The 26,281-nt window shown below is 37.6% G+C and overlaps 3 protein-coding genes and 1 non-coding gene across 4 annotated transcripts in view; 2 read left to right on the plus strand and 2 right to left on the minus strand.

The window, feature by feature from the left end:
* MATN2 (matrilin 2) overlaps window positions 1-3,688 on the plus strand; it is a 31,785-nt gene extending 28,097 nt beyond the window's left edge. Inside the window, exons 18-19 of the mRNA XM_087962038.1 lie at window positions 2,150-2,267; window positions 3,611-3,688. Of these exons, the coding sequence (XP_087818164.1) occupies window positions 2,150-2,202 (53 nt within the window). The 3' untranslated portion in view covers window positions 2,203-2,267; window positions 3,611-3,688. The remainder of the gene's footprint in view (window positions 1-2,149; window positions 2,268-3,610) is intronic.
* Window positions 3,689-4,100: 412 nt separating this feature from the next.
* Window positions 4,101-9,547, minus strand: RPL30 (ribosomal protein L30). The gene is made up of 5 exons (XM_026690573.2): window positions 9,426-9,547; window positions 9,262-9,312; window positions 6,823-6,968; window positions 5,825-5,955; window positions 4,101-4,198 (listed from the first exon to the last, which is right to left on the minus strand). The coding sequence occupies exons 2-5, from the start codon at window positions 9,280-9,282 to the stop codon at window positions 4,149-4,151; spliced, it is 348 nt and encodes a 115-aa protein (XP_026546358.1). The 5' UTR covers window positions 9,283-9,312; window positions 9,426-9,547; the 3' UTR covers window positions 4,101-4,148.
* Window positions 4,342-4,475, minus strand: LOC113430089 (small nucleolar RNA SNORA72). Its single transcript, XR_003373152.1, has one exon. It is a non-coding gene; the product is annotated as a small nucleolar RNA SNORA72 (small nucleolar RNA).
* A 7,722-nt stretch (window positions 9,548-17,269) lies between the features above and the next one.
* LOC113427976 (uncharacterized) lies at window positions 17,270-25,177 on the plus strand. The gene is made up of 5 exons (XM_026690525.2): window positions 17,270-17,409; window positions 17,516-17,709; window positions 19,861-20,352; window positions 21,511-21,627; window positions 24,247-25,177. The coding sequence occupies exons 2-5, from the start codon at window positions 17,619-17,621 to the stop codon at window positions 24,264-24,266; spliced, it is 720 nt and encodes a 239-aa protein (XP_026546310.1). The 5' UTR covers window positions 17,270-17,409; window positions 17,516-17,618; the 3' UTR covers window positions 24,267-25,177.
* Window positions 25,178-26,281: the final 1,104 nt, after the last annotated feature.

Consider the following 26,281-nt stretch of genomic DNA (forward strand, 5'->3'; position numbering starts at 1 on the left):
AAGAGGCAGTATTAACACATCCTAAAATTTGGTGCCTTAGATTAGCCATAGCTCTAACATTACATGTCCAAGGCATTTTGTTCCATCTTTTCTGAAGAAAAAAATCAGGCTTTTAAAGCCATAATTGTTAAAATAAAAGCCTTGATAATGCATATTTTTGATGTCAAGATGATATCCCTGTTTTATATTTGATCTGGATCAGCCAGTCATTCTCCCAAGTATATGTCTATTTTATGGCTACAGTCACCATCCCTTCAAACATTTGAGTGTAGGAAGACTGTTACTAGTTCAGCTGTTTGTCTATTTGCAATGACAATTCATGTTCAGATAGGTTTTTTTAATTAACTAGGTTTTGCATATTTTTTCACTTATAGTATGGCATTTAATTTACCTGCTTTCAGCCATCAAACTGGTATCTGAAGTTGTTGCTCCCAGCAATTTTAATTTCAACTTTTATTTCTGGCCCAGCAATTTTCATGTTCTACATGAACTTTTACTTCCAATTTTGAAGTATTTAGTTGTTCCATATTCCATTTTAGCTGTTGTTCTGATTATAAAAATATTTCAAAAGGTAGATGAGGTGGCTAAGATTCATGTTTTAAAGGCTAAATTGTTGTCTATACAGTCAAATTGTGGTATCAAATTGTGTTTGAATGTTTTACCAACTTTAGAAAAGGCTGAATAAGCTATTTTCACCAATCCTCCTACGAAAAAACAGCTGTTTCCAGGTCTTGGCTTTCAGAATTGAATGGGAACAGAACTGGCAACAGTAAAAAGGAAATGAATACCCCCCAAAAATAGCACCCGGTCTTATATTTTGGGGGCTCCAAAATAAGCACTAGGGTTTATTTTTGGAGAAACACGATTTCAGGGTGATCAGCCTGGCTGGGCGCTCCCCCCCAGCACACAAAAGATGGTGAGCACAGAGACCAACGTCCTGCAGCAGCTGCAGGCCATCAGCCGCTTGGTCAGCATACTCTGGGGTTGCGTAGCACTGGTGAGTTGATTACCTGTCCAAGCAGCAGACAGTGGCAGAGGCACAGGAAGGGAAACATGCAATCCAGATGCCTGCCTCCCCCCCATGCCTCTGTCTCCATCTGCTGCTGAGCGAAGATGAGCTTCTGGCTGCCTGCTGTAGCCCAACTCGGCTTTCCCATGGCCCAAACAGCACATCTGGATTGCCTGCCTCCTCCCCACCTCTGCCTCCACCTGCTGCTTGGACAGGTAATCAACTTACCTGTGCTGTGCATTCGGCTGCTGCAATACCATTGGACCCCACACCCTCGCTGCTTCCAGTATTGGATACTTCCTTCGGGCTGGTGACAATCAATAGGGTTTATTTTTTGAGTAAGGCTTATATTAGGCGCACTTAAAAATCAGGCTACAGCTTATTTTCAGGGAAACATGGTATTAGCAAAAATTGCTGGCCTAAATAATGGTGCCAAAAGAAGTCTGCAAGTTTCTTTTTCACAGTGATGATCTTATGTTCTTAGAGAGAAGCCTCAGTCTAAGCCAGTTCTGATTATTTTCTAAGTACAACTAAGTCATTTAACTGCCAACACAGAAATGGACATCTAAAGTGGTGTTTGCAAGAACTCAACAGGTGACATCATGATAATTCTTTAGCATTCATTCCACAAGCCTAACTTTATTGATTTTTGTGTGTGTGTTTCATATTTGAACATAAGATTGGGTGTTTATCCTGTTTCACTTGATGCCTTTGGAAAAACCACAAACAGGATATTACTGTTCATGTGACAATGTACTTTCCCACATAATTTATACCATGGTTAAAACAATTGCATTAGAGTTTATAACAGAATTATTTGAATACTTTATGGGCAGAAGAGAATTTTAAGTTCCACTTGTACCATTTCTTTATCTTCAGTAGCTCAGTGAGGATTTCTAACTCTCAGCTATTTATAGCAAAAACACCCTTCCCATTGCCAAAATGAAATGTCAAAGAACTAAATCAGTACTGGATTTTTGGAAATACAATTACAGATACATAGCTAACTGACTAATTTCAGGGTTTTTCATTTTAAAAGAAGTAACTGTATATTTTCCAAGCTTGTCCATTATATGTGTAGATATTCTCAATATTAAATACTGAAGCAGTCTGGAATTGTTTTCCTTAACTTGAAATTACTGGAAGAAATGTCAAAAAGAATAGAAGCACTGGAAAATCGATTAAGATACTAATAAAATGGCCTTAGCAGCAATATACATTTGTTGGATATTTACACACAAAAATATATCAAAGCTATGTAAGCAGGTGTTTTGCACAAAAAGAATTTATAATTTCAGTAATTTAGAGTATCATGTAATATTGTATTTTTGCATTGACTAAGATAAAATTACAAAATGTTTAGAAAACTATTTTTTTCAATTAAGCAGCTCTATATTGTAAAATATTGGTATAAAAGGCAATTTTTACTATTTAGAAATCTGGAAAGTTCACTATTCATTGTAATAATATACTGACTGGATGCAGTCAAATGTTAAGTTAGAATGGTGTTCCTATGCTTCTCATGTAGCAGTAATGCTAATATCTAAAGTAATAGCAAATAATCTCTCTGTGCTTTAGACTCTTCCTACAGTCAGCACTTTTTCCAATAAGTGATTGATGATAGGGAAATTGGGAAGAAGCAAGCAGCGTATTTGAGGCACATTCCCTGCATTCATGTTAATGACTAAGTATATGTGGGATAGGGTTATGGGATATAATGTATAAAATGTTATTTTATTGCTAGAATCACATACCAAAATTTTGAATACCTTAGTTTTAAAAAATTATTCTCAAACAGATGTATCATACAAGTATTCTAACAGTGTTGGCCAACAGATCTTGGAGGAATTGATAGCCATGAGGGAAAATTAATTCATTCTAGAATGAATCATAGTACTATTTCAGAATAAATCAAGTGCCTTAGCTCTGAATTATGCCAAAAATAAATTATGTCCAATAATCTTTTCCCACCATTTATTGTTTTTCTTTCAGGTGTTCATAAGCTATTCTGTCTGGCTTTCTTGCTCTAAATAAAAAGATGAATTTGTTTAACTATATCCTTATTTACTATTAATATGCAGAGGTTCCCCCAAATAAGGAAAACGAAAGTTACCCTTACTGATATACCGGATAACCACTCCTGAATAGGGGCAATGTGCGGTTGTAAGCCTTGTGAGCTGCTGGGTGGGGCAAGGCACAATGAAAGAAGGGAGGGGAAGCACGGTCCTTCTTCTGCAGCCTCAGTGCCTCGCCCCACAGAAGGAAGAAACGCTTACCCTTACTGTTACCCTTACTGCTGCCCCACACAGCTAGGCGGCAGGCGGCGGCTATGAAGATGGTTTGTGCTCGCGTAAATAATATAGAAATAGAATGAGATTCAAATGACTAAAGGCTGATGCAAAGGATGAATTATTTTTGACGTTTAACAGTTGCTTAGATGATGAAGTGTTTGCTTGCTGAATTTTACTTTTTCTATAATATTTAAACAAGGCTTTTCTTCTTGCCCTCATTTTAGCCTCAATTGTTTACTCTTTTCTCTCTTCCTAGCACACTTATTTCCTTTTATCTATGGCCACCCTAGCATTTTTTTCTATTCTGCAGCAGTAGCAGCTCCTACAGTTGGAAATCTCTCAGCACACTCGAATTTTCCCCCATATGGAGTATTAAACACTGTATAGTCCTAATTAGAAGATGGTTGGTTGGTTCCCTCCTTCCTGCATTTATACAACTGAGTGACTCTAGATTGTTTCTAATCACAAAATTAACCAGGTTTAAAGACCTCTGCTAGTTTTCAAATGCTGTGTACAATCTGAATATGCTTACATATGTACATGCACATTTATGAAGTAGGTGCTCTAAGACTGATGAGAAATCTGGATATTGTGGAGTTTGTATTTGTATTTTTTAAAATGTCATCTCTCCCTTTCAGATAAATACAAAATTCAATTAAGTCAAACATGGCTGTATTCTTTAATCCTATTGGTCTTTAACTCCTAATTAAATTATTTTATTTAGACCGTTACTAGTTGATTTTTCCCTCAAACATTCCATACAACTTATTGTGTCTGACTTATAAAAACTCATACCAACAACAGATTTAAAGCCAGTTTTATTACACAAAATTTAAAGTTTATTAATTTTACTTCTCACTGGTTTGTTCTGGCATGCTTCTAATGATATCAGAGTCACCTGTTGGGAAAAACATCATACTTCAGTATCAGAATTTTACAAACACTTTTGTCATGTACAGTATACTGTATTACAAAAATTTTCTTGATAAACTTATCTGAATATATTCCCAATGATAGATCATACTACAAAGTTCAATCAGTTAATGTAATTTGCAGGTAAAAATCAGAACTAGGGAGACCAACCAGTCCTGAAGACACAGTGCAAAGTGGTAATATAGCGAATGTCTAGCCTGCTCTGATTACTGTACAAACCAGAACAGCGAGAATATTCGCATTTAACTTTGCATCAAGATCAATTAACTTCTCACAGCCAATACATAGTTTAAATCCTTAGCCTCTGATAAATTACTTCTTTAAGAACCCGTACAGCAAAGAATGAACTTTATTAGTTACCAGATGCTTAATTCTAAAATTATTTGCTCCACTGGACCTACAGGTCAGGTATCAATTTCAATGTCCTCCTGACAAACAAATTTTCTTCTGATCAGGACAAAGGTTATTTTAGTGACAATATAAATCTTTTCTGTGTTTACATTTTAAGATGTTGACATATTAAAGTTTAAGTAACAAACTATCATGTTCCCAAGGAAATCATGAGTTAAGATCAGAAGGGAATCTAATGGTATTTCCATCAACGGTTCATGGGGCAACAGCCAGAAGTTGACCTTTCCCAGTGAAAAAGCCTTAGTTATGGACCTCTCTCCCTAGTCTCGTTTGACTTGTCCCAGGTTCTCATTTTTAGGAAACAATTGAAGAGATGCCAGGTATACTTTGAGGCACACTATCTTTAAGACTGCCTCTTATTTTGTTTTTATTTTATAACCACTTAAGAGTTTTGCCCCACTTTACCATCTTTCTTGCAACAGTTAAGTGAATGCAGCTGTTAAGTTAATAACATGGTTGTTAAGTGAATCTGGCTTCCCCATTAGCTTTGCTTGTCAGGTCACAAAAGGTGATTGAATAACACCGGGAGACTGCAACTGACAAAACTTTGAGTCCATGAGGATACTACAACAATTTTAAATGTGAAAAGTGGTCATAAGTCACTTTTTTCAGTGGGACGGTAACTTTGAATGGTGACTAAATGAACTGTTTTAAGTTGAGCACTACCTGTGTTTACTGATTCAAACAACTCATTTAGCCTCAACGTACCGTATTTTTCGCTCCATAAGACGTACTCCCCCCCCCCCGCCAAAGTGAGTGAAAATGTCTGTGCGTCTTATGGAGCGAAAAATATGGGTCCTTTTACAGTGCTGAACCTCGCCTCTTCTGTCTTTGTCATTGCCCGTTTTCCTCCTCTAAATCTAGGTGCCTCTTATGGTGAGGTGCATCTTATAATGTGAAAAATATGGTAATTACCTTATATATAAGTATAAATATTTACTAAAAGCCTGACAGATACACACATCATGTTATTTGATAATTCTTAAACCACATATGAAATAAGATTATACGATATTTGCTTTACAAATACTATTGATTTTATATTAGCATATTGAAGTGCAGAGTTCTCAATTCAATAAAATTGGTAAGAGAATCCTAGTGAATAGATCAAGATAAAGGCATATCGAATTAAAATAACAGCTTTATACAGACACTGAAATACTAAATACGATATACATACCTGGGTCAATTATAGCAAGTGTACATACTCTGTAGTACTTCCCACAAGCTGTTCCCAGTTCAATATTATTGCCACTGTAGTGATGCACACCAGTTTTGGCCAACATAGCATAATACTCAATTTCTGATTTTCTAAAGGTAGAGAAATAAACAGAGTACTTATTTGGCTTTGTTCCAGATTAAGTCACATTCTATTGAATCTCCTGTTAAGACATTAACAACTAATTTTTATTAATTTCATTTGTTTATTAAAACATAGAGCCACCCGTTTATCAAAAAGAACTCTGTACAGTGAACAAAATAAACACACAATGCAACTATTTATTCAATCTCAATTTACACTACATTAATTTTTATGGGACTAATGCATTATGAAGGCTAGATTTTTTTTAAACCTGCAATATAGGTTAGAACTTAGATTTGAGGAATAAATTGAGTTTCTCCTGGCTATTAGCCAAAGACCATGGTAACTGAAGCTGGCAATATTTGCAATATTTTTACAAAATAAAATCTCATAAAGACTTTATATATTATATATTCTTAATACAATTGCTATATGCAAGCAGAACTTACTTTATCAATTCTAATACACCAGTATAATACATTTCCCATGAGCATATCAACCTATAAAGGTTATCATAGTTTTCTTCTATTATATCTACTCAGAACTTTTATCTTCACATTACCTTATCACATATACTAGTCTTCCTGATTTAAAAAAAAATTAAGTTAATAACCTATAAGATCATAAAATTAATGTTGGAATGTCTCATCCAATCTCCCTTTATTGCTGAAATTAGATTTCAGCAAAAAAAAAAATGATATTCAGTGCCTGGTTGACTAATATATTTGAAAAGCCATATATAAAAGCCAAAAATAACTACATGTCAAGTAGATTTTTTGCATTTGATGTTAAGACATTTTCATTAAATACTATAAGAAAGCAACTATTTTATGTGATCCTTTAATAAAAGTACTGTTCAAAAAATGCACACTTACCTCAAAGCAGGACAGTTATTGGCTAGGATAACCAACTTGGCTTTGCCCTGCCGAATCATTTTCAGAGTTTGTTTATATCCAAGAACATATTTACCACTTTTCATAACCAGCTGAAGCCTAGAGTTTATGGACTCTAAAGACTTTTTCTGTAATAAAAAAGAGTGGATGTATGAAATGTTTTCTGCATTTTATTTATTAAATTTTTATGCCACCCATCTCACTGCAACTCCCAGCAGCTCACAATATAATAAAAAGTAAAATGAAAGATAATACAAAGCAATTAAAATTTGGAGAATTAAATTGGAAAGTTAACAGCCAAGATGATGGGTGACCTGGGGTTGGGGATCTTTTCTATCCCATCAGCTACCCTCAATATAGCACACTCCTTTGGGGCCCCAAGCAAACAGCAGAGTCCAAGTTTTCAGGCCCTTCCCAAAGGCCAGGAGTGTTGGAGTAGACCTCACCTCCAGCAGGAGAATATTCCAGAGGCCAGGAGTCATAGCAGAAAGGGCCCTTCTCCTGAACTCTGCCAGTTGAAATTCTTTGGCAGAGGGGATCCAAAATGGGCTCCTTCTACTAGAGCAAGCAGCGTGATCTAATCCCATCAGGATGAAATGGCTCCTCAAATGCCCTGGAATCATGCTATAAAGGGCTTTAAACATAATAACCAACACCTTGAATTAGACCCTCCCAAAAAAACCTGGTAACCAATGCACTATGCATAACAGCAGTGTCACATGTGCCATTAAAGGGACCTCCAGAACTGTTCACATTGCCACATTCTGTATCACTTGTAGCATCTGAACACTATTCAAGAGTAGCCTTATGAAGAGCATGTTGCAGTAATCCAACTGAGATGATCAGAGGTTGAATGACTGACTGCCCACAGGGCTCGTATTCCAGAAAAGGATGCAACTGGCACACAACACGAAATTATGCATATTCTCTTGGCTCATCTATAATTCGTAATGCATTAAAATACCTTGTCTACTTTCTGCCTAGATGCCTTGCTCTATACGCTGACCCCATCACAAAATGTAATATTTCATTCAGCATTAATAATTTACACGCTTTTTTAACATGGTGCAATGCAACCAAAATATCTACAAAGAATCCCATTTAAAACACAGCTAATATTTTTTGAATTTTCTTTCTCAAAAGCTCAGTCAAGAGTTATTAGAATACAATTGTATCTTCCAGCCTTAAAAGCAAAGTGTTTTGAGAGCAATAGTTAATCATGCTTATAATTCTATTACAGTTCTTGTTCAATCTTCTACCCAAGCCACAAAGAGTAACTTCAAGAGAAAATTCATAATATGAATTGCTTAACCCAGGGATCTTCAAACTTGACAGTTTTAAGACTTGTGGACTTCAACTCCCAAAATTCCTCATCCAGTCATGTTAGTTTAGTTTATTGTCACTGCACCTTGTACAATGAAATCAAACACCATTTTCAGTGCACATCTTGACCATGAAAATAAACACAAACACACATCCTTCACACTCCACCACACATTGAATTGAAAACCCTGACATCACACCAACACTTCAGGAATTCTCAGAATTGAAGTCCACAAGTCTTAAAATCGCCAAGTTTGAAGACCCTTGGCTTAATCAGTAGGGTTAAATAGATCCAAATACTGGTGTTTCTTTTCATCCTAATACGCTTTCAAAACCTAAAGATTCTTTTAAAATGCCTTTAAACCAAATGCATTTATTCAAAAGCATGTCAGTTTCCGATGGACTAATTTTTTTTTTAACAAAGCATACTTGCATAGAAAAACTCAGTGCAAGATCTAAAGATGGAGATCTGGCCATAGAATCAGATATGACTGCATGGGTATTATCATCATAAACATACCACTACACCCTTATGCTAGTTGACTTATGGATTACTATATATTTTAAGACATTCTAATGTATATTTTACCTTGATATTATGCAGATTATGCAACCCAAATTCAGTAATATTTAAACAGCTGTGGCAAAAAACCCCGGCCACATACATTTTTCGCAGCTGCAACAAAGCCTCGTTCTTCCATATATATCCTGTCCGTATGTGCGCATATACAGCACAGATACCAGCACGCAGCAAAACCTACGGCCATCACCCAAAGACCTGCAAACTGACCCTTACATGCTTCTATATCTCATAGCATCCGCCTTTGCCATTCCATATGACAACAGGCGTGGAAGCAATAACTAAGGCAGAAAGCTCCGAAATGGACCGCGCCTTAGGCCCAATCGCTATTGCTTAGGTGTTTGTTATCAGTGGCTCTTCCGATGATCTACCCCGTTTGATCAGAAATTTGTCGTCTCGAGTCGGAGGCCTTTCGCAATCGTTGGAGCGCTGCTATCTCCCTCCACTAGCTGGCCTCGGGATCCCCGGTGATCCCCTTTTATCACCAGGTCAGCCGGCTGGCTGGCACGCTCACTCACCGTCTTCTTGGCGGCCACCATCTTGCCGGCTCACGTCGGCCCTGCCGTTGCCTGCGGAAAAGGAAAAGAGTCAACACTGCGGCTGAGCACAGCCATTTTCCACCCGCCAAACGCATCCCACACCCAAGGCGACCCCCTCCTCCAAAGGCTCAGGCCCCGCTCACCAAAGGAGCGCCTCCAAGATGGCCGGGCAACGAGGAAAGGAAGTATCTCGCGGCAACGCGTAGGACCACGCGGGTCAGCGCGACCGACAGCGACTCTCGCGAGAGCAGACACCTCCTCTCTCTCTCCCGGTTCGAAAACTCTCGCTGATTTCTGGCTTACAATGAGGATGCGCGCGCAACAATCGCGGGATTGCCGCGCTTCATAAAACTAGTGGTTTTTTTCATAGGTTTATACGGGACTCAGTCTTTATCCTGGTACAAAGAGTAAAGCAGCGTTTTCTTAACCTTGGCAACTTTAAGAAGAATGGACTTCAACTTCCAGACTTCTCCGTGTCAATCGAAGTCCACACATCTTAAAGTTGCCAGGCTTAGAAATGAATAACCGGAGGATGTCAGAACATCTGCATAAAATTTTAGGGTTCATTATTAGCATTATAATATAGGTGAATATAGCATTTTAGTATAGCATCTTTGCGTTCTTTTCAACTTTAGGAAACCATGTTTTTCTTTTGAGCCAAAAGCAATCTAATATGTTTCAATTTTTTCTATACCCTATACAAAGACTTCACCCCTTAATGCCTTTTGCTTTTATTTATTTATTTTATTTGGTTTGTCAATTGCTTACAAGATAATAGGTATAAGTAAAAGCATAGTTATGAATACATGGATACATATAAGAAAAATAAAATAAAAATAAAAACAATAGGACAGGGACTGTGGACATGTTGGGACACTTATGCACCACCACCCCCTACAGACCTCTTAGGAAAGGGGTGAGGTCAATAGTAGACAGTCTAAGGTTAAAGTTTTTGGGGTTTGGGGAAGAAACCACAGAGTCAGAGTATTCCAGACATTGACCACTCTGTTGCTGAAGTATTTCCTGCAATCAAGTTTAACCTTGAGTTTGTATCTATTGTTTGTTCTTGTGTTGTTATGGTTGAAGCTGAAGTATTCATTGACAGGTAGGACATTACAGTAGATAATTTTATGTACTATACTTAGATCGGACTGAAGGCGGCATAGTTCTAGGTTTTGTAGGCCTAGAATTTCAAGTCTGGTGGCAAAGCAATAGACGCAATCTACATAGACTTCTGTAAAGCCTTTGATTCAGTGGTACACCGACAAACTACTCCTAAAAATAAAATCCCATGGTATCTCTGGACAACTGAATAACTGGATAGAAGCATTCCTGTCAAACAGACAACAAATGGTCAAAATTGGGAGCGTCCTATCAAATCCAGTACCTGTCAATAGTGGTGTCCCCCAAGGCAGTGTTCTAGGACCAACTCTCTTCATACTCTACATAAATGACCTCTGCGATCATATTAAGAGCAATTGCGTTCTCTTCGCTGATGATGTAAAGCTGTTCAATACCACAGACAATACTGCTACCCTACAAAAAGATCTTGACTATGTAACAGAATGGTCAAACAAATGGCAACTTCAAATCTCAACAAATAAATGCTCTGTCTTACATATTGGCAAAAAAATCAGAAAATAAAATACAAGCTGAATAGTCAAGAACTTGTTGATGACCCAAGCTCTGTAAAGGACCTTGGAATACTCACCTCTAATGATCTAAGTGCTAGAGCCCACTGCAACTACATAGCCAAAAAGGCATTAAGAGTTGTTAACCTAATCCTACGTAGCTTTTTCTCTGGTAATACTACTAACCAGAGCATACAAAACATTTGCTAGACCAATACTCGAATACAGTTCATCAGTCTGGAACCCACATTACGTATCTGATATTAGCACAATTGAGAAAGTCCAGAAATATTTCACAAGAAGAGTTCTCACTCCTCTACTCGTTGTAGAATACCTTATGCCACCAGACTTGAAATTCTAGAACTAGAAAACCTTGAATTACGCCGTCTTCAGTCTGACTTAAGCATGGTATATAAAATCACACATTGCAATGTCCTACCTGTCAGTGAATACTTCAGCTTCAACCATAACAACACAAGAGCACACAATAGATACAAACTCAAAGTTAACCGCACCAAACTTGATTGCAGGAAATACGACTTCAGCAATAGAGTGGTCAATGTCTGGAATACTCTACCCGACTCTGTAGTTTCTTCCCCAAACCCCAAAAACTTTAACCTTAGACTGTCTACTATTGACCTCACCCCTTTCCTAAGAGGTCTGTAGGGGGCGTACATAAGCGCACCAACGTGCCTACCGTCCCTGTCCTATTGTTTCTCTTATTCTTTTATTTTTCTTATATGTAACCATTTCATGTATTCACAACTATGTATACACTTATACTTATTATCTTGTAAACAATTGGCAAATCAAATAAATAAATAAATAAATAAATAAGGTATTCTGCAACGAGTAGAGGAGTGGAGAACTCTTCTTGTGAAATATTTCTGGACTTTCTCAACTGTGTTAATATCAGATATGTAATGTGGGTTCCAGACTGAGCTGTATTTGAGTATTGGTCTAGCAAATGTTTTGTATGCTGTAGTTATTAGTGTAATATTACCAGAGAAAAAGCTACGTAGGATTAGGTTAACAACTCTTCATGCCTTTTTGGCTATGTAGTTACAGTGGGCTCTAGCACTTAGATCATTTGAGATGAGTACTCCAAGATCCTTGACAGAGTTTGGATCATCAACAAGATCTTGACTATTCAGCTTGTATTTTATTTTCTGATTATTATTTTTTTGCCAATATGTAAGACAGAGCATTTATTTGTTGAGATTTGAAGTTGCCATTTGTTTGACCATTCTGATACATAGTCAAGGTCTTTTTGGGGGGTAGCAGTATTGTCTGTGGTGTTGAATAGCTTTACATCATCAGCGAAGAGAACACAGTTGCTCTTAATATGATCACAGAGGTCATTTATGTAGAGTATGAAGAGAGTTGGTCCTAGAACACTGCCTTGGGGGACACCACTGTTCACGGGTACAGAATTTGATAGGATGCTCCCAATTTTGACCATTTGTTGTCTGTTTGACAGAAATGCTTCTATCCAGTTATGCAGGTGTCCAGAGATACCGTAAGATTTTAGTTTTAGGAGTAGTTTGTCGTGTACCACTGAATCAAAGGCTTTACAGAAGTCTATGTAGATTGTGTTTGTTGCTTTTCCCTGATCGAGTTGTGTAGTCCATATGTTTTTGCAGTGTAAGAGTTGCAGATTGCAGGATAGTTTTTTTCTGAAATGAAATTGTTTATTAGAGAGTAGGTTGTTTGTCTCTAAGTGGAGGATAATGGATTGGTTAATAATTGATTCCATGACTTTACAGGTGATGCAGCATAAAGAGATTGGTCTGTAATTTTCAACTAGACTGCGATCTCCCTTTTTGAAGATGGGGATGACCGTGGCTTGTGACCATAGTTTTGGCAAGGAACTGGTCCTGAAAGATTTTTCGAAGATTATGCTTAGAGGTTCGCCTATGGCAGTGGGTAGCTTTTTAAAGAAGTAGGCACATATTCCGTCCGGTCAAGTACTTGTGGTTTGTATTGTAGGTGGTGGCGATGGAAAAGCTACTTTGCAAAGATACTGGGTGTATTTCAAATTCTGATACTAGGTACTTTTTAACTCCACATCAACTTGGGTGCCTGAGTTTTATGGGTATCAACTGCATTTAGAGAGATTTGTCTCTGGAGGAAGGAAAGTCCAAATTGATAATACTGTATTTAGAATCCTAAATATTTTCAAATGAAAATTAGCTCCATACTCTTACAATTATCTGCTGTGTTCCCTATCTGCTTTGATCTCAGCAACTAGGGAAGTCCAGTCTAGATTCATGCATTTCTGCTGCCTTCTTCAAATTAAGCCTAAAATTACCATTCCATCAGGCTCTTGCCTTGAGTAGAACTACACAAGGTTTTGTGCTACCACGTTGGAGCTTTTGGCCATAGACGCTAAGTGGGACCAGCTTGGTAAAGAAACAGTGGGGAAACAGCAGTTCTCCAGAATGGACTGAACAATGAAAAAGACAGTGGCAAATCTGTGTCATGCTGTTGCCCCAAAATGTTTGTAATAGTGTAGAAATAACCTTAATTATATTTGGGGGAAGGGGAGGATAATGGGATGGGACTAGAAAAAGGTGTTTGGCAAGATTCATGAAAATCAAAGAATGGAAACAATGGAGAAGGTAGATGAGCCACTTTGAAGATATTATTGTACTAAATTCAATAAAACAGTTATCTATGAAATAGTGAGCTATGAGTCAAAGATCTGTCAAACTTTGGTCCTAGAACATATTTTTGTAAAACAGGGATGAATAATTGATATCTTTGACATTTTGGAATGTAAAATCTCTGTGGTCCCACTTATCAAAGAAGCACCTTTGAACATAAATAAGCACTATCCTGCTATTTCCTAATCCAACCTGCAGTAACAGTAAATTTCTTTCTCCGCCAGATTTTTTGCGGCTCACTTTGTTTTAGGAAATAATCAGTGGATTATAACTATAAATATTTATATGCATAGTATTTCTAGACATAGCTTTTTGAGATCAACCAGGTGCTGACTAACTGCTGCCATCTAGCTGGCACTGAATTCTTAATATGGGAAGGCAAATGTCTTATCAGTAGGTCAGAGACCTGATTGATAACTCCTATTATTTGAATTTAGTAACTGAACAATACAGTTTGATCAAGAGGAATAGAATAAATATAAATGTTCAAGGATTGCATTGGAATTTTTGCTAAAGCTAATATAATGAATCTATTCAAAATAAACTGCTCAGTGAAAATGGCAAAATGCTAACTAGGAGCAAAGGATTCATTTGGATTCTTGCACAAGATGATAGTTTGGATTCAGTTTAAATGTCTTCCACTAAATGTATTGATGCAGATTCTGTCCTGATCCTTCTACAACAGGCTACCACATCTAATAATGTGGTGGAAATTCTCTTATCATCAAAGTAAGGTTTGATGACCAGTCCAATCAACTTTTATACAGTATATAAAAGGGGCAGAATATTTTTATTTCAACAACATATCTTCATTCTATTAAGACAATTGCATCTGCACTGAGAAGATGAGGCTACAAGTTATTTTTTTCAAATCTATAAGATTCTTTGAAGTCTGTTAGTTTGCAAATGGACAAATATGTTGTTGTTGGAACCAAAAGGGCCGTTTCAGTTAGTTATATTATTTGTTTGATTTACAGATAATCCTCATCATTTAATCATTTATTTAATACCCATTCAAGGTTAGCATGACACAGAAAAAAGTGGCCTATGATTTATGGTTGTTGCAGAATCCCCACGTTCATATGATCAAAATTTGGGTGTTTTGGCAATTGTCATGTATTTACGATAATTGTAGTGCCCTGGGGTCATATGAACCCATTTGTAGCCTTTCCAGTCAACTTCCAACAAGCAAAGTCAATGGGAAAAGCAGAATACATTTAACAACTGCATGATTTACTTAATAACTGCCTTGCCTAGCAACAGAAAGTTTGGTCCCAATTGTGATTGTAAGTAGAGGACTACCTGTACAGTTTACATTACTACTGCAACCTTTCAACTCGATTTGGTACTTTATCACTGTGAACATTGTTATCCTAATACCATATTCAGAACCTCTCAAACACTGTGTAAAATTAGCAGACATTGGACATTTCTTTCATGCATTTCTTTCATCAAACAAGGCAAAGGGTTTTATTAAAATTCCATTTTGGCAACCACACTAATTAGTTTTCTTCCTATGGGATTAAAGGGGTTCATGATAAATTATCATCTATAAAGGAAGTGTAAACATGCTCATTCAATTACTTCTGATGCATGTACTGTCCTATTCATTTAGGGTTTAGAAACCAAATGGACCTCATTGTTCCAAATCCAACACAATGAGAATTTTGGAAGGTTGCAATCTGCTGAATCAACACTGACATTTTTGTCATTCTATCACCAGTCAGGAAACATTTTACAAACCTAAGAAAACAAAGACTGCAGAAGTATAGACAAAACCTAGAAAATAATAATCAACTCCTAAATAATAATCAACTCCTAAGGCACATCTCAAAACATACATATAAAATTTGATATAGTAGTTAAAGTGTTGGACTTGAAACTAACTGTTCTTCCTTTGGCATGGAAACCAGTTGGTGACTTTGGATCAGCCCAACCCATCTTAATATGATTATTGTGAGGAAAATAAAAGGAGTCAGCATTTATGTACATTGCAAAAAAAGGTGAAATACAAATCAAATGAATAAAATACAGCCAATAGATGGATAATACAACCTAACAAATACCCTTATTCATTTATTTAGAGCATATTAAACCTCCTGTAATGGCTTATAGTGACTCTCAGTACAGTTAAAGTTAAAGTACAGTTAAAGCATTATTAAAACATTATTAAACTAAAACAATGTATATTTTAAAATAATTAAATTGTTTTGAAAAGTTAAACACTTAATTAATTAACATATGTTTTGAGCCAATTCCTAAACTTTAATAAGGAAGGGACTTGTTCCAACTCCAATGCCAGTTTGCTCCACAGTATGACCTACATAATGAATCAAGCAGAATGAACAACTGATGTCAGATGTATCCAAAGGAAGGATCAGCAAAATGTGTTCCATTGAATTAAAGGTGCAGAGTGAACACTATAAAATTGGATGGCCTGATACCCATCAAAAAAGTATTATGAGCAACTTGAAATAGGCTTCAAATTCAACTGGCAAGATAAGAAGTCAACTGTGGCTTTCAGGAACATACTCCCAATCTCAAAAATCTCTTTTTAGTTCCTTGTAGTAGAAATATAATGAATTATATCAGTCAACTTGCAGACTCCAACAGATATCCAATAGATATTTCAATAACGTCTGTTACTTTTTATGTTTATGACTACATCTGACAGAGCCATGTACTTTGTACAGTATTCATTAATGTTTGCATTTCATGTGAATGTTTTCTAATCAAACACAAAAACTGTTTGCCTTGGATGAACTGTTTTGTACAAACTTGCCTCCAGCTTGTATGGTCCACAGTTCCCATCTGTCTAGCTGGTATGTTGCAAATGTTCAAAAGGTTACTAGCTGCATCACCCACAAGGACCACCTGATGCAACAGCTATTGAAGATAATTAAAGAACCTGCAATATTTGTTTTGCTTTTCTTTCACCAGGAAATAAACTAGTTTTCAAAATATAAATCATAATGGTTATCATACCTGAGCAATCAGATCCAGGTCACTAAACAGCGAAGTAAATGTGTAACTGTTTAATACAATAGGCCTATTGTCTGAGTCAGGGGCAAATGGCAACCCACCACAGGCACACAACACCCCCACACACAAAACTAAAATGCAGTGTCCGTCATCAAAATATTATGATAGGGGGGAAAATGAGAAGAAAAGTAAAGATGTTTGCCTTGGTAAACATAACTTTTAGGGGCTCCCTAAGTGTCCTTTGTTGCTAGTTAAGGATAGCACTACCTACATGCAGGTCAGCCCCAAATAATCTGAGGTAGTGTTTTTTGAATTGCATTCATTCACCACCATAGCAGTCGTATCAAGGAGTTTGGCACTTTGGGATGTGCCCCTTCCTGGCTGGGGAAATACAGGCCCACATATGTGGCGGAAAGTTGGTTATAAGTATGGATGCATTGAGCACACTGAAGTGATGGTTAATTCAGATTATCTGAGGCGTTATGAAAAGGCAGCAGTGAAGAGTTGTTGAAAATTACTACTGTCGTGTCAGAAAGGATTTGGGGATTGTGTATGCCTGGAATCAACAAAAGTTGGATTGTAGTTGGGGGGTCGCTTGGCGAAACGTCCCAGGCAGGTTAGGCTGCCTTCAGCCCATTTAGCAGAATCGTCTTATAGGGCTGCCATTAACTCCCTCGCTCTCCAGCTGACAAGTCTCTGGCCCGCCACAGACGCGCCTGCGCCCCGCAACCAAGACCGGGCATACCAAAAGTCTGAGAGGAGGCTTGTTGGAAACTACCCCTCACTGAGCCGTTCTTATGGCAACCGAGCCGGAGCGATAAACATTCTCCCGCGCGAGCGGACAAGGGGTAAGTTTCTCTGCCAACGCAACGCGGGAGGGGAGGGGTGTGTGTGCTTTGGCTGGGCTTTTTTACGCGTCCGAGGAGGAACCACCTGTGCGTATTCCTTTTCTAGCAGGAAGCGGAGAGCACTCACCGGGCGCCTCACCTGTAGCCACAGCTGAGAAGACTCACCTGGGTTGCCTGGCGCCCTTGGGAGCCGCTGCTATAACCACGCCATGGGGTGCTCGAGCAGCGCTCAGACCAAAGTCAAGGAGTTCGGCCGACAAACTCCCAAATCCCCGGAGACCAACGGATTGTCCCAGTGCGGTGAGTGCTCGGCGGTTTTTTAACGTGCGCCAAAGCGGAGGAGTCGCCCTCGCAAGAGGGATCGCTTCAAGAAGCGGAGTTTGGGGGAAGGGGAGTGTAAGACATTCAAGGCTGGAAAAGCCTGGCCGATAAGAGCTAAATCAACGAGGAGAGAGAATAACGACTTTGGGAAGTGCAGCTCCGCACCCCCCCACCCCCAACGTCTGCAACTGAAGAGCTGCTTACAGTTGCCTTTATTACTTAAGGACACCCTGTTCTTGGCTGCCCTAGTTGACTTCCCCTTTGCGTTTCCCATTCCCATCACCGGAGGGCAGGTAATTTCCACCACCACCCCTGCAAAAGTTAAGCTTTGCTCTGGTCTTGCCCCTTTTCGCACAGTGGTCTCTTCTCTATGGCACTTAGAAGAAATCAAAAGAGGAAACCACTTAATCATTCATGGACCTAGTCATAAAATTCCATCCTAGAAACATGCAAGTAGATCCTGAGGAATAAATCCTCACTTTGTTGAATTGAGTCTATTTTAACAAAATAGCATAGAACTGTTATCCTTATATTTATAACTAATCAATAATGACATATTGCTCTCTTGCAAGTTGGTTTGTCCTTCATGTTTATTTTCAGCATTTTCTGCCAAATCAAGAAAAACAATGATTGAACTGGAACTGCTAAAATGTTGAGATGAATAATCCTAATGAGGATTATGTATCAGTTTTAAAGATAGCTATGTAAATATATGCTTTCTTCAAAATCAACTCATGTAGAAAATATTGATAAAAACTGTATTTTTGTGTACACTATGATGTGACAAATTCTAAGTATTTGTGACTAATTTTAGTTTAAAATAAACTAAAATACTTTAAAATAAATGTTCTCTACTTTTGTAATTTAAAGTCTTAAATCAGTTTTCTCATTTCACTTTTTGAGGAACTATTCAGCTGCTAATATGTGACAATTTTAGTAAAGATTTTAAATTATATTCTAACTCTTTTAGATTATTTCTTAATCCATCTGACATGCTTTGATAATATATTACATGAAGGATCACTGTTACATTGAACTGTTACATACAATATGTGCCGTTAGGTCTAATCATATTTTTATAATTGTACGGTCAGGAAAACAACATTGAAATGTGAAGCAAAGTCTGCTAACTGGTGCAGTTTTTTTAATGCTGATTTCAGAATGTTGGCTATGCTACAGACGACTGGGCAGTTTACAAACCAGTAATCATTAAAATGATAAAGAGCAATAATATTGGTAACATTATTTGAAGAGATCTATGCCTTTATATATCATTAATCAATTTAGCCCTTGCACACGTAATAGGCCCTTCCAACCACCTCCCACTTATAATTAACTCTGTTTTTGCTTCAGTCATGTTGGTCAATGGAGGTTTAGCTCTTGTTATTTCCTCCCTTGTCAGACCTAGCCTGGATTGCTTATCTCTAAGAAGTGATGTTAACCTGCCAGCTATTGCAATTTGTTGCTTTGCTCATGACCTGGCCTTAGCTCATTTACCTATTTGTAACCACAGTGATATACATGTATTTAAAATACATATAGTTCTGCCACATTATTTCCCAGCCAGGGGTGGGATTCTACCGATTCTGTCCAGCTCTACAGAACCGGTAGCTCTGAAGAGCAGCAGACACAGAACCGGTTCTGTGTCTGCAGCTGTTTTGGTCCACCTGCCCGCCTGGGCTCTTACCTGTCCTTTATTTCCTGCTTTTTCAACCTCAGCTGCTTTGCGTGGCACAGCTGTGGTTGAAAAAGCAGGAAAAAAAGGGCTTTTCCAACCGCTGTGCACTTGCACGCAACGCTGCTCAGCAGGTCGTAAATTGCACTTGCATGACTCACACATGCGCACGTGATGCAGAGCAACAGAACCGGTAGTTATACCGGTCGGATCCCATCCCTGTTTTCAGCGATTAGTTATAGCAAAGCAACATGTGGTACCTTAAAGAATAACAATCTCATAAGTTATAATAAATCATATGGGTAGGATGAGAAGTGCGTAAATAGCAATTCCAAAGGAAACAAAATGCAAAACATTCATAAAAAAAATAACTCCATGATTAAAAGTGGCTGCAAATATTTATGTTTCTTTCTCTTTCTTCTTTAAAACACATTTGATCAACACTGGGAAATCAGATGACAGCTTGCCTATCACAGATAAAAATGACACAGAATCTGACCAGACTAAACTTGAACCCCTAGAGGAGGAGAAGCTTGGATCTTCTTGGAAAAAAACAGATGAGGATCTCTGTAAAGAGGAGCCTGATGCTTTGATTCAGGAAATAACAAAATGTGACCTTTCTACCTGTCACAGAGTAGATCCTGAGGGTACAGAGCCTCAGCTAACAGCACCAGAAGAAAAGTTTGACAGAAGTCAGTGCTTATCTTTAGACTTCCTTGAAGCTGCTGGGTCTCAGGCTGTGAAGTCAACAGAGTTGGCTAGCAATCCTCAAGTTGCCACAGAAGCTGCTGGTTCTTCACATTTAGAATCTCTCCAGGATAAGAAGCCTGAACCTACTGAAACCTCAGAAGGGGGCACACCTGAGCCTTCAACAGAGGAAATCCGATGTTTTGTAAGAGAAATTGTGACAGAACTGCTTGTGGATGAAGAGGAACAACTAACAGAGGGTAATAAATATTCTCTTGCAATTTCAAGGGACAGATTCTGCCATGTATGCTCAAACAATTATTTTTATGTGTGAATAGCAATAGTGCTCACACTTAGATCCTGTTTCACAATTACAGCCCTCTCTAAGCGGTTTCAGAGCCAGCATCATTGCCCCCAACATTCTGGGTCCTCTTTCTGGGAGCAGAAACTTTTGCTTAATAGATTTGAGCAAGTATTTGAGTATTTGAAAGTCATAAGAAAAGTAATAAAAAGGCTATAATATTAATACCTGTCCAGGATTAAATGACCACATGCTATCTGGTATTAATTTTTCCTTGTTTGTTCCTCCTTCCAATAATGCTTACCAGATAAAATGGTAATTAGATAGTAACTTTACATGGGAAAGCTCTATCTAGCAGTATAGTGAATATATGCAAACCATCTCTAATCTGCAGATGGATCTGCTCATTGCTAAGGATAATATTTATTTCAGGTCAGATAAAATTAATCTGATGCTTGTATGAATTGTTGACCCAAAATACAGGACTGTGTTTTGTCTGGTTTAGATTACTGGAATCTTTTCCCCCCCAAGTGCCATATTGCATTGATTTATAGTACATCTTGTTCATTCTAACAATTCATAGAAATTGAGACGATCATGGAAAGGAGGAAGTAATGGTGATCCTGCATTTTTACATAAGACCTGACAAACTCTTTTTTAAGGATAATTCTGACCTACAAATATAGATTCTTATACTGTACCACTATGACAGGATCTATGAAAAATGTGTCCTGCTGGAAACAGCATCTGTAGCATTTTATTGAATTCCTTTAACAAAGTAGATAAATTTTTAGGGAATGGGAATTCCATCTATGTGCATATCGGCATGTTTTGACTTGGAATGGCAATAAATCAAGATGATTTAATATAGCTTTAGTAATTTAATTTTTAAATAGTTTTACCAATTTTTTTTAACATGAAGGATCCAAATAGTTGCTGATAAAGAGCATTTAGTGACTGAATTTCTAAGAAACAAGTACCTATACCTCAGCAGCAATACTAGGTATCTCTTGTGCTTTTTCCTAGTTACAGATAATCTATGGCTGACAAAGTAATATCTATAGTTTGTTGAGACACTCAGTGCTCTTTTCAGTGTTCCTTACCTTGATCTCTATAGTTACTGTCCCAGGTGAGGCAGGAGAAAAGGTGGAAACTGAGACGCACCATGAGGTAATACCTGGGGCCTCGGAAACAAAAGAAGAAACCAGAGAAGCTACACTGGTCACGGAGATAAGTATGTTGATGTAATACAATGTAATATATTAAGAACACATTATGTTGTATTGATATTCTTGTGTGTTCTACAGCAGATGTTCAGGTAGCAGCTTGTGAATTGGCATGGACATTTGCTAGGAATTTCTTTGAGAAAGTGTTTCAGAAGACATGATGAATATGCACATTCAAAAGAAAACTAGAGATATAGGATGAATCATAGATCTTAAAAGTCATATAGTTTCACCTCTTGTTCAGTGCACTACAAAGATATATTTTTATCCTGTTTGAAGACTTTCAGCAAAAAAAAAATCACTTTATGTGACAGCCTACGTACATTCAGAAATAGCCGTTTCAAATCTGGTTTGAACCTCTTTTCTTGTAGTTTCAACTTACTGGTTTTAGTCCTGCCCTCTGAGGCAATGGAGAATAGGTGGGCCTCAACTTGTGACTGCTCGCTTAGTGACCATTCAAGTAAATAGCTCCCACATTAGTTACAACCCAGATTCAAAGTTCCAACAGCTGCCATCCACTCCACCAACCCCACAACCACATGACCATTCTGGGCACCCGGTAACCAGTCCACATTTATGGACTTTGCAGCATCCTGCAGTCATGTGGTAACAATTCCCTTTTTTTTAAACTAGAAACTGGCATTTATTTTAGGTTTCTGGCAAAGACACCCATTACAAAAATAGGTTCACTTTCTGACTGCAACATTTGCTTAATGACTGCCGCAAACCAAGTCATAAAATCAGTCAGGGTCACAATCTGCTTAATGACCAGCACAATGCAATGACCATGATTAACTCAACGCTCAATAACAGTCATAAGTCAATAACCACCTTTGTAAGTCCACTACCTCTTCTGTGTGACAAGTCTTTATTTGAAGACTGCTGACATAATTCTCCTAATCTATTTTTTCTGTAACCTAAACATTCCTAGACCCTTTAACTCAGGGCTGTCAAACTTGCAGTCCGGGGGCCTGATGTGTCACACACTGGCCACACCCAAGCCCAGTTTAGCAAAGAAGAAAAAAGTTGCAATATGTCATGTGGGATGACGCTGTGACAACATCAGTTTGACACCCCTGCTTTAGCTGTTCCTCAAAATGCTTGGTTTCAAGACTCCTCACCATTTTCGTAGCCTTTCTCTGAATTCATTGTCTTTTTTGATCTGGGATATCCAGAACTAGACAAAAATTCTAAATGATGTCTGAATAGAGTAAAGTAAATGCTACAGTAAATCCCAATAATCTAAGCTCTAATGCTCCTGTTAACATAGTAATTGCTTTTTTTTTTTTTTTAGCAGCGCGGACTGCTGGTTCATGTTTGACTTGTGAATTGTTAGCCCCTTCAGATTTCCACCTTCCTTTACTTGTCATTCCTTTCCCCCCATAATCCTCCTCCTTGTCACTCCCCTCCAAAGATTATTGTTGAAAAAAATTAGCATAATTTTCTACACCATAGGAAAGAAATACTATAATGGGTGTTGGGGAAAGCAAGCTGCAAATTGGACAGATTTAGCATTTGGTTCCTACACCTCACCCTACAGTTCAATCGGGATGCTGTTTTAAAAGTGAAAGCATCGCCTTGAATCTTCTGATGTAAACCAACTAGCTGATAATAATATCTGGAACTACTTGAAAAATGAGATGCTTAATTAAACACTATTAATTCTATAGTTACTATTTGCCAATCTTGTTTTAGTAAGAATCAGATTATTGCTATAGCTTTGAGATTTCCCATTCTCACTCATCTGACTACCTGGAAGTCAAAACAAGTAAAGACAAACAAAAATGAACAACCTTTTTATTGTTTCTGACAGCAGAGGTTTCTTTCCTGATAAACTTTAAAATTATTTCAGGGAGGAAAAAAGCTTAACTGTCTCCCATCAAAGTACTAACTAGGAGCCATAAAGGTTGGCTACATGCTACCACAGTGCTGAGATACACACATGCACACACGCACACATGCAGACACAATTTTATTTCAAAATTCTTTTTAATGAACTACAACCTGCATTGTTTCCACTAGACTGTCTTCCCTCACTCCCTCCCTGAGCGAAGGAGTCATCTCCTTTACCTGGTGAGAGCATATAGTTCTCCAAGATAGGAATTGGTCTTTGGTTACATTGAGTAGACGGGGGGCTGCAGTTCATAAAATAATTTTTTGGGGGTACCTCCAAATTTGTGCTACCTCCTAACAGCTGCCTGAACATGTCCCTGCCATTTTCTTGGCAAGATTTCAGAAGTGATTTGCCATTGTGTGCTTCCTAGGGAAGAGAGAATAGGACCCAGTCAGTTTTGTGCCTTAGGTGGGACTATAATTCAGTGTCTTGATTTTTAGCCCGTTTGGAGTGCTGCAAATTATCCATCCTCGATCTAATTGGGTATCTAAATTATTCAGTTTTAGAGTATCTTCTTTCTCTTCAGCTTTAGGATCTAAATTGTTTTAGGATTCTATTCAAGATCTACATTTTCAATCTGAAATTTATCATTTTAAAAGCATATTCTATTTTTGTTTTTTGTTTTACATAAAAAGCATTAGCAAATTTGCATGGTATGTGCACATACCTTTACTTCAAAAAGTATTCACCTGAAGATCTTTAGCACTTTTTAAATTCTGCCTTTATATTACAGAACAAGCTAATGAAGAATGACCCAGGGTTTCTGGCTGGACTTCATGGCTAAACTTTATGGCTTCTGGCTGGACCTTATCCTTGTTCGCTCAGTTAAAATGTATATTCCTGTTTGACAAAAATCTAGTTGTTATAAAAGCTTGTATAAACTTATCACAACTACTGAATACTAAGTGAAAACCATTTTAAGAAATTTTAATGGAAAAATCAAGTTGCCAAGGCACCACTGAGGAACTGCATTGTTAAACCATCACACCTGCCAGAAAGTGCCTCCTGCTATTGTTTCAATGGAACTACAAATTGCAGAACACTCTTACATGCTTTAGGTAGAAAATAAATATGAAGGATAATATAGTACAAATAATATAAATTGTAAATGTGATTATAGATAAACTTAGATCTAAGAATGTATATGGTCTATACTAGGGTGAAAATAACTAAATTCCAGTGGAGTTTTTGCAGCCATGGATTATTTAATTGCATTAAATTTCTTAGGTGAAGTTTCTTGTAAACATGTAATTCTTATCTGGAAAGGGACAGGATGAGCTTTATAGCATCGATCTTATTTCTCTAATATGGTATAGGACAGAAAATACAAATTTCATTTCCTGAAACTAATGAAAATAGTGATTGTGGTCCTCAAAATACTTAGATGAGCACTAGTATGAATTGTTGACATTTAAAAATTAGAGATAGCCTGCTAAAAAAACAATTATATTGCAAATGTCAGGTTAAAAATGACATAAATGATTGATTACAGTATTCTTTAAACTATGCAACCAATAAAGTGAGCAGAGCTGTGCTTCACTCATTTTCAGAAACACATTTGTTCTTTGCTGCTATTTGTGCGATATGGCTGGTCTCATGCCTTCTCAAATGTCTCTAAAATGTAACCTTAAACTTTGAAATAAATAATATATTTGTGGAATATGGTAATGTTGTCCAGATATGGGAATCTATTGGGTAAATGTTTATGGGTATTGTAGAAAAAGTATTAACTACATTCTTGGTACATTCAGGAAAGCAGAAAGGTTTTGTAGCTGATAAGATTTTAGAATCATGCAACTTATGAAATGAAGGCATTTTATAGGATATACAGTCCAGTTCTTACTCAGTGTAGGAATCCAGTGAATTATTGATGTCCATCACCCCCATTTGAAAACTTCCTGTTGGAAACAACCACTAACAAATCTGTTAGGAAATGCTTCCTAATATTCAGTTTTAATCTCAACCAGCTGGTCATTATCATGCTGTGTGAAAAGAGAAAGGATCTGGACACAATGCTTTTATTAATGTAACCAAGATTCTATTTTATTTAGCTGCCATACCACTATTTGCTCATGTTCAGCTAGCAGGCCTTGCTATTCCTAGATGCATCTCACTCACATGCCTTCCCGCTGAATCAATCCTGTCTGTTCATCTGATCTTTCCTACCCAGATGGAGGTCACTTGTCACAGTGAATCATTCTGTTGGATTTGACCCAGCATTTGAGCCTTTTGAATAGTGAATTTGTCCATAATGTCAATCCCCTTAATTTTATATCATTTCATCCATCTTGTGAGTCTTTTAAAAAAAGGAGTTGAACAGCACCAGCCAGTGACATCACTCTACTTCTGTCCTGAATGATACAGAACAATTTATGATCATCCTTTGGGACTTGCAGGTGATCCAGCTACAAGCTCATTGGACTGCAATACCATATTTATTTACCTTAGCTGCACTTACATGAGAGGACTTCACAGATGTTTCGCAATCATGGTGTACACAATCCATAGCATTCCCTTGGTGTAGCAGCTCGGTCATCCTGTCAAAAAAATTAATTAGCCTAACATGATTTGTTCTTTACAAACACTGGTTCCAGAAAACAATATTGCTTAAGTGCTTCCAATGCTGAATGACAGGTTGTGGAATGAATGCCTGCCTTAGTACAGGTATTAACTGGTTGGTAGTTTTCCTGATCTTTCCTCTTTCCCTTAATATTGGTTAATATTGGTTCTTCTCTAATCGTTAGTATCTCTCCCTTTCTCCTGGAGTC

Source organism: Notechis scutatus, chromosome 3 (genome assembly GCF_049901735.1).
Source record: "Notechis scutatus isolate UNSWTSFEM ecotype Mainland chromosome 3, rNotScu1.2, whole genome shotgun sequence".
NCBI lineage: Eukaryota > Metazoa > Chordata > Lepidosauria > Squamata > Elapidae > Notechis > Notechis scutatus.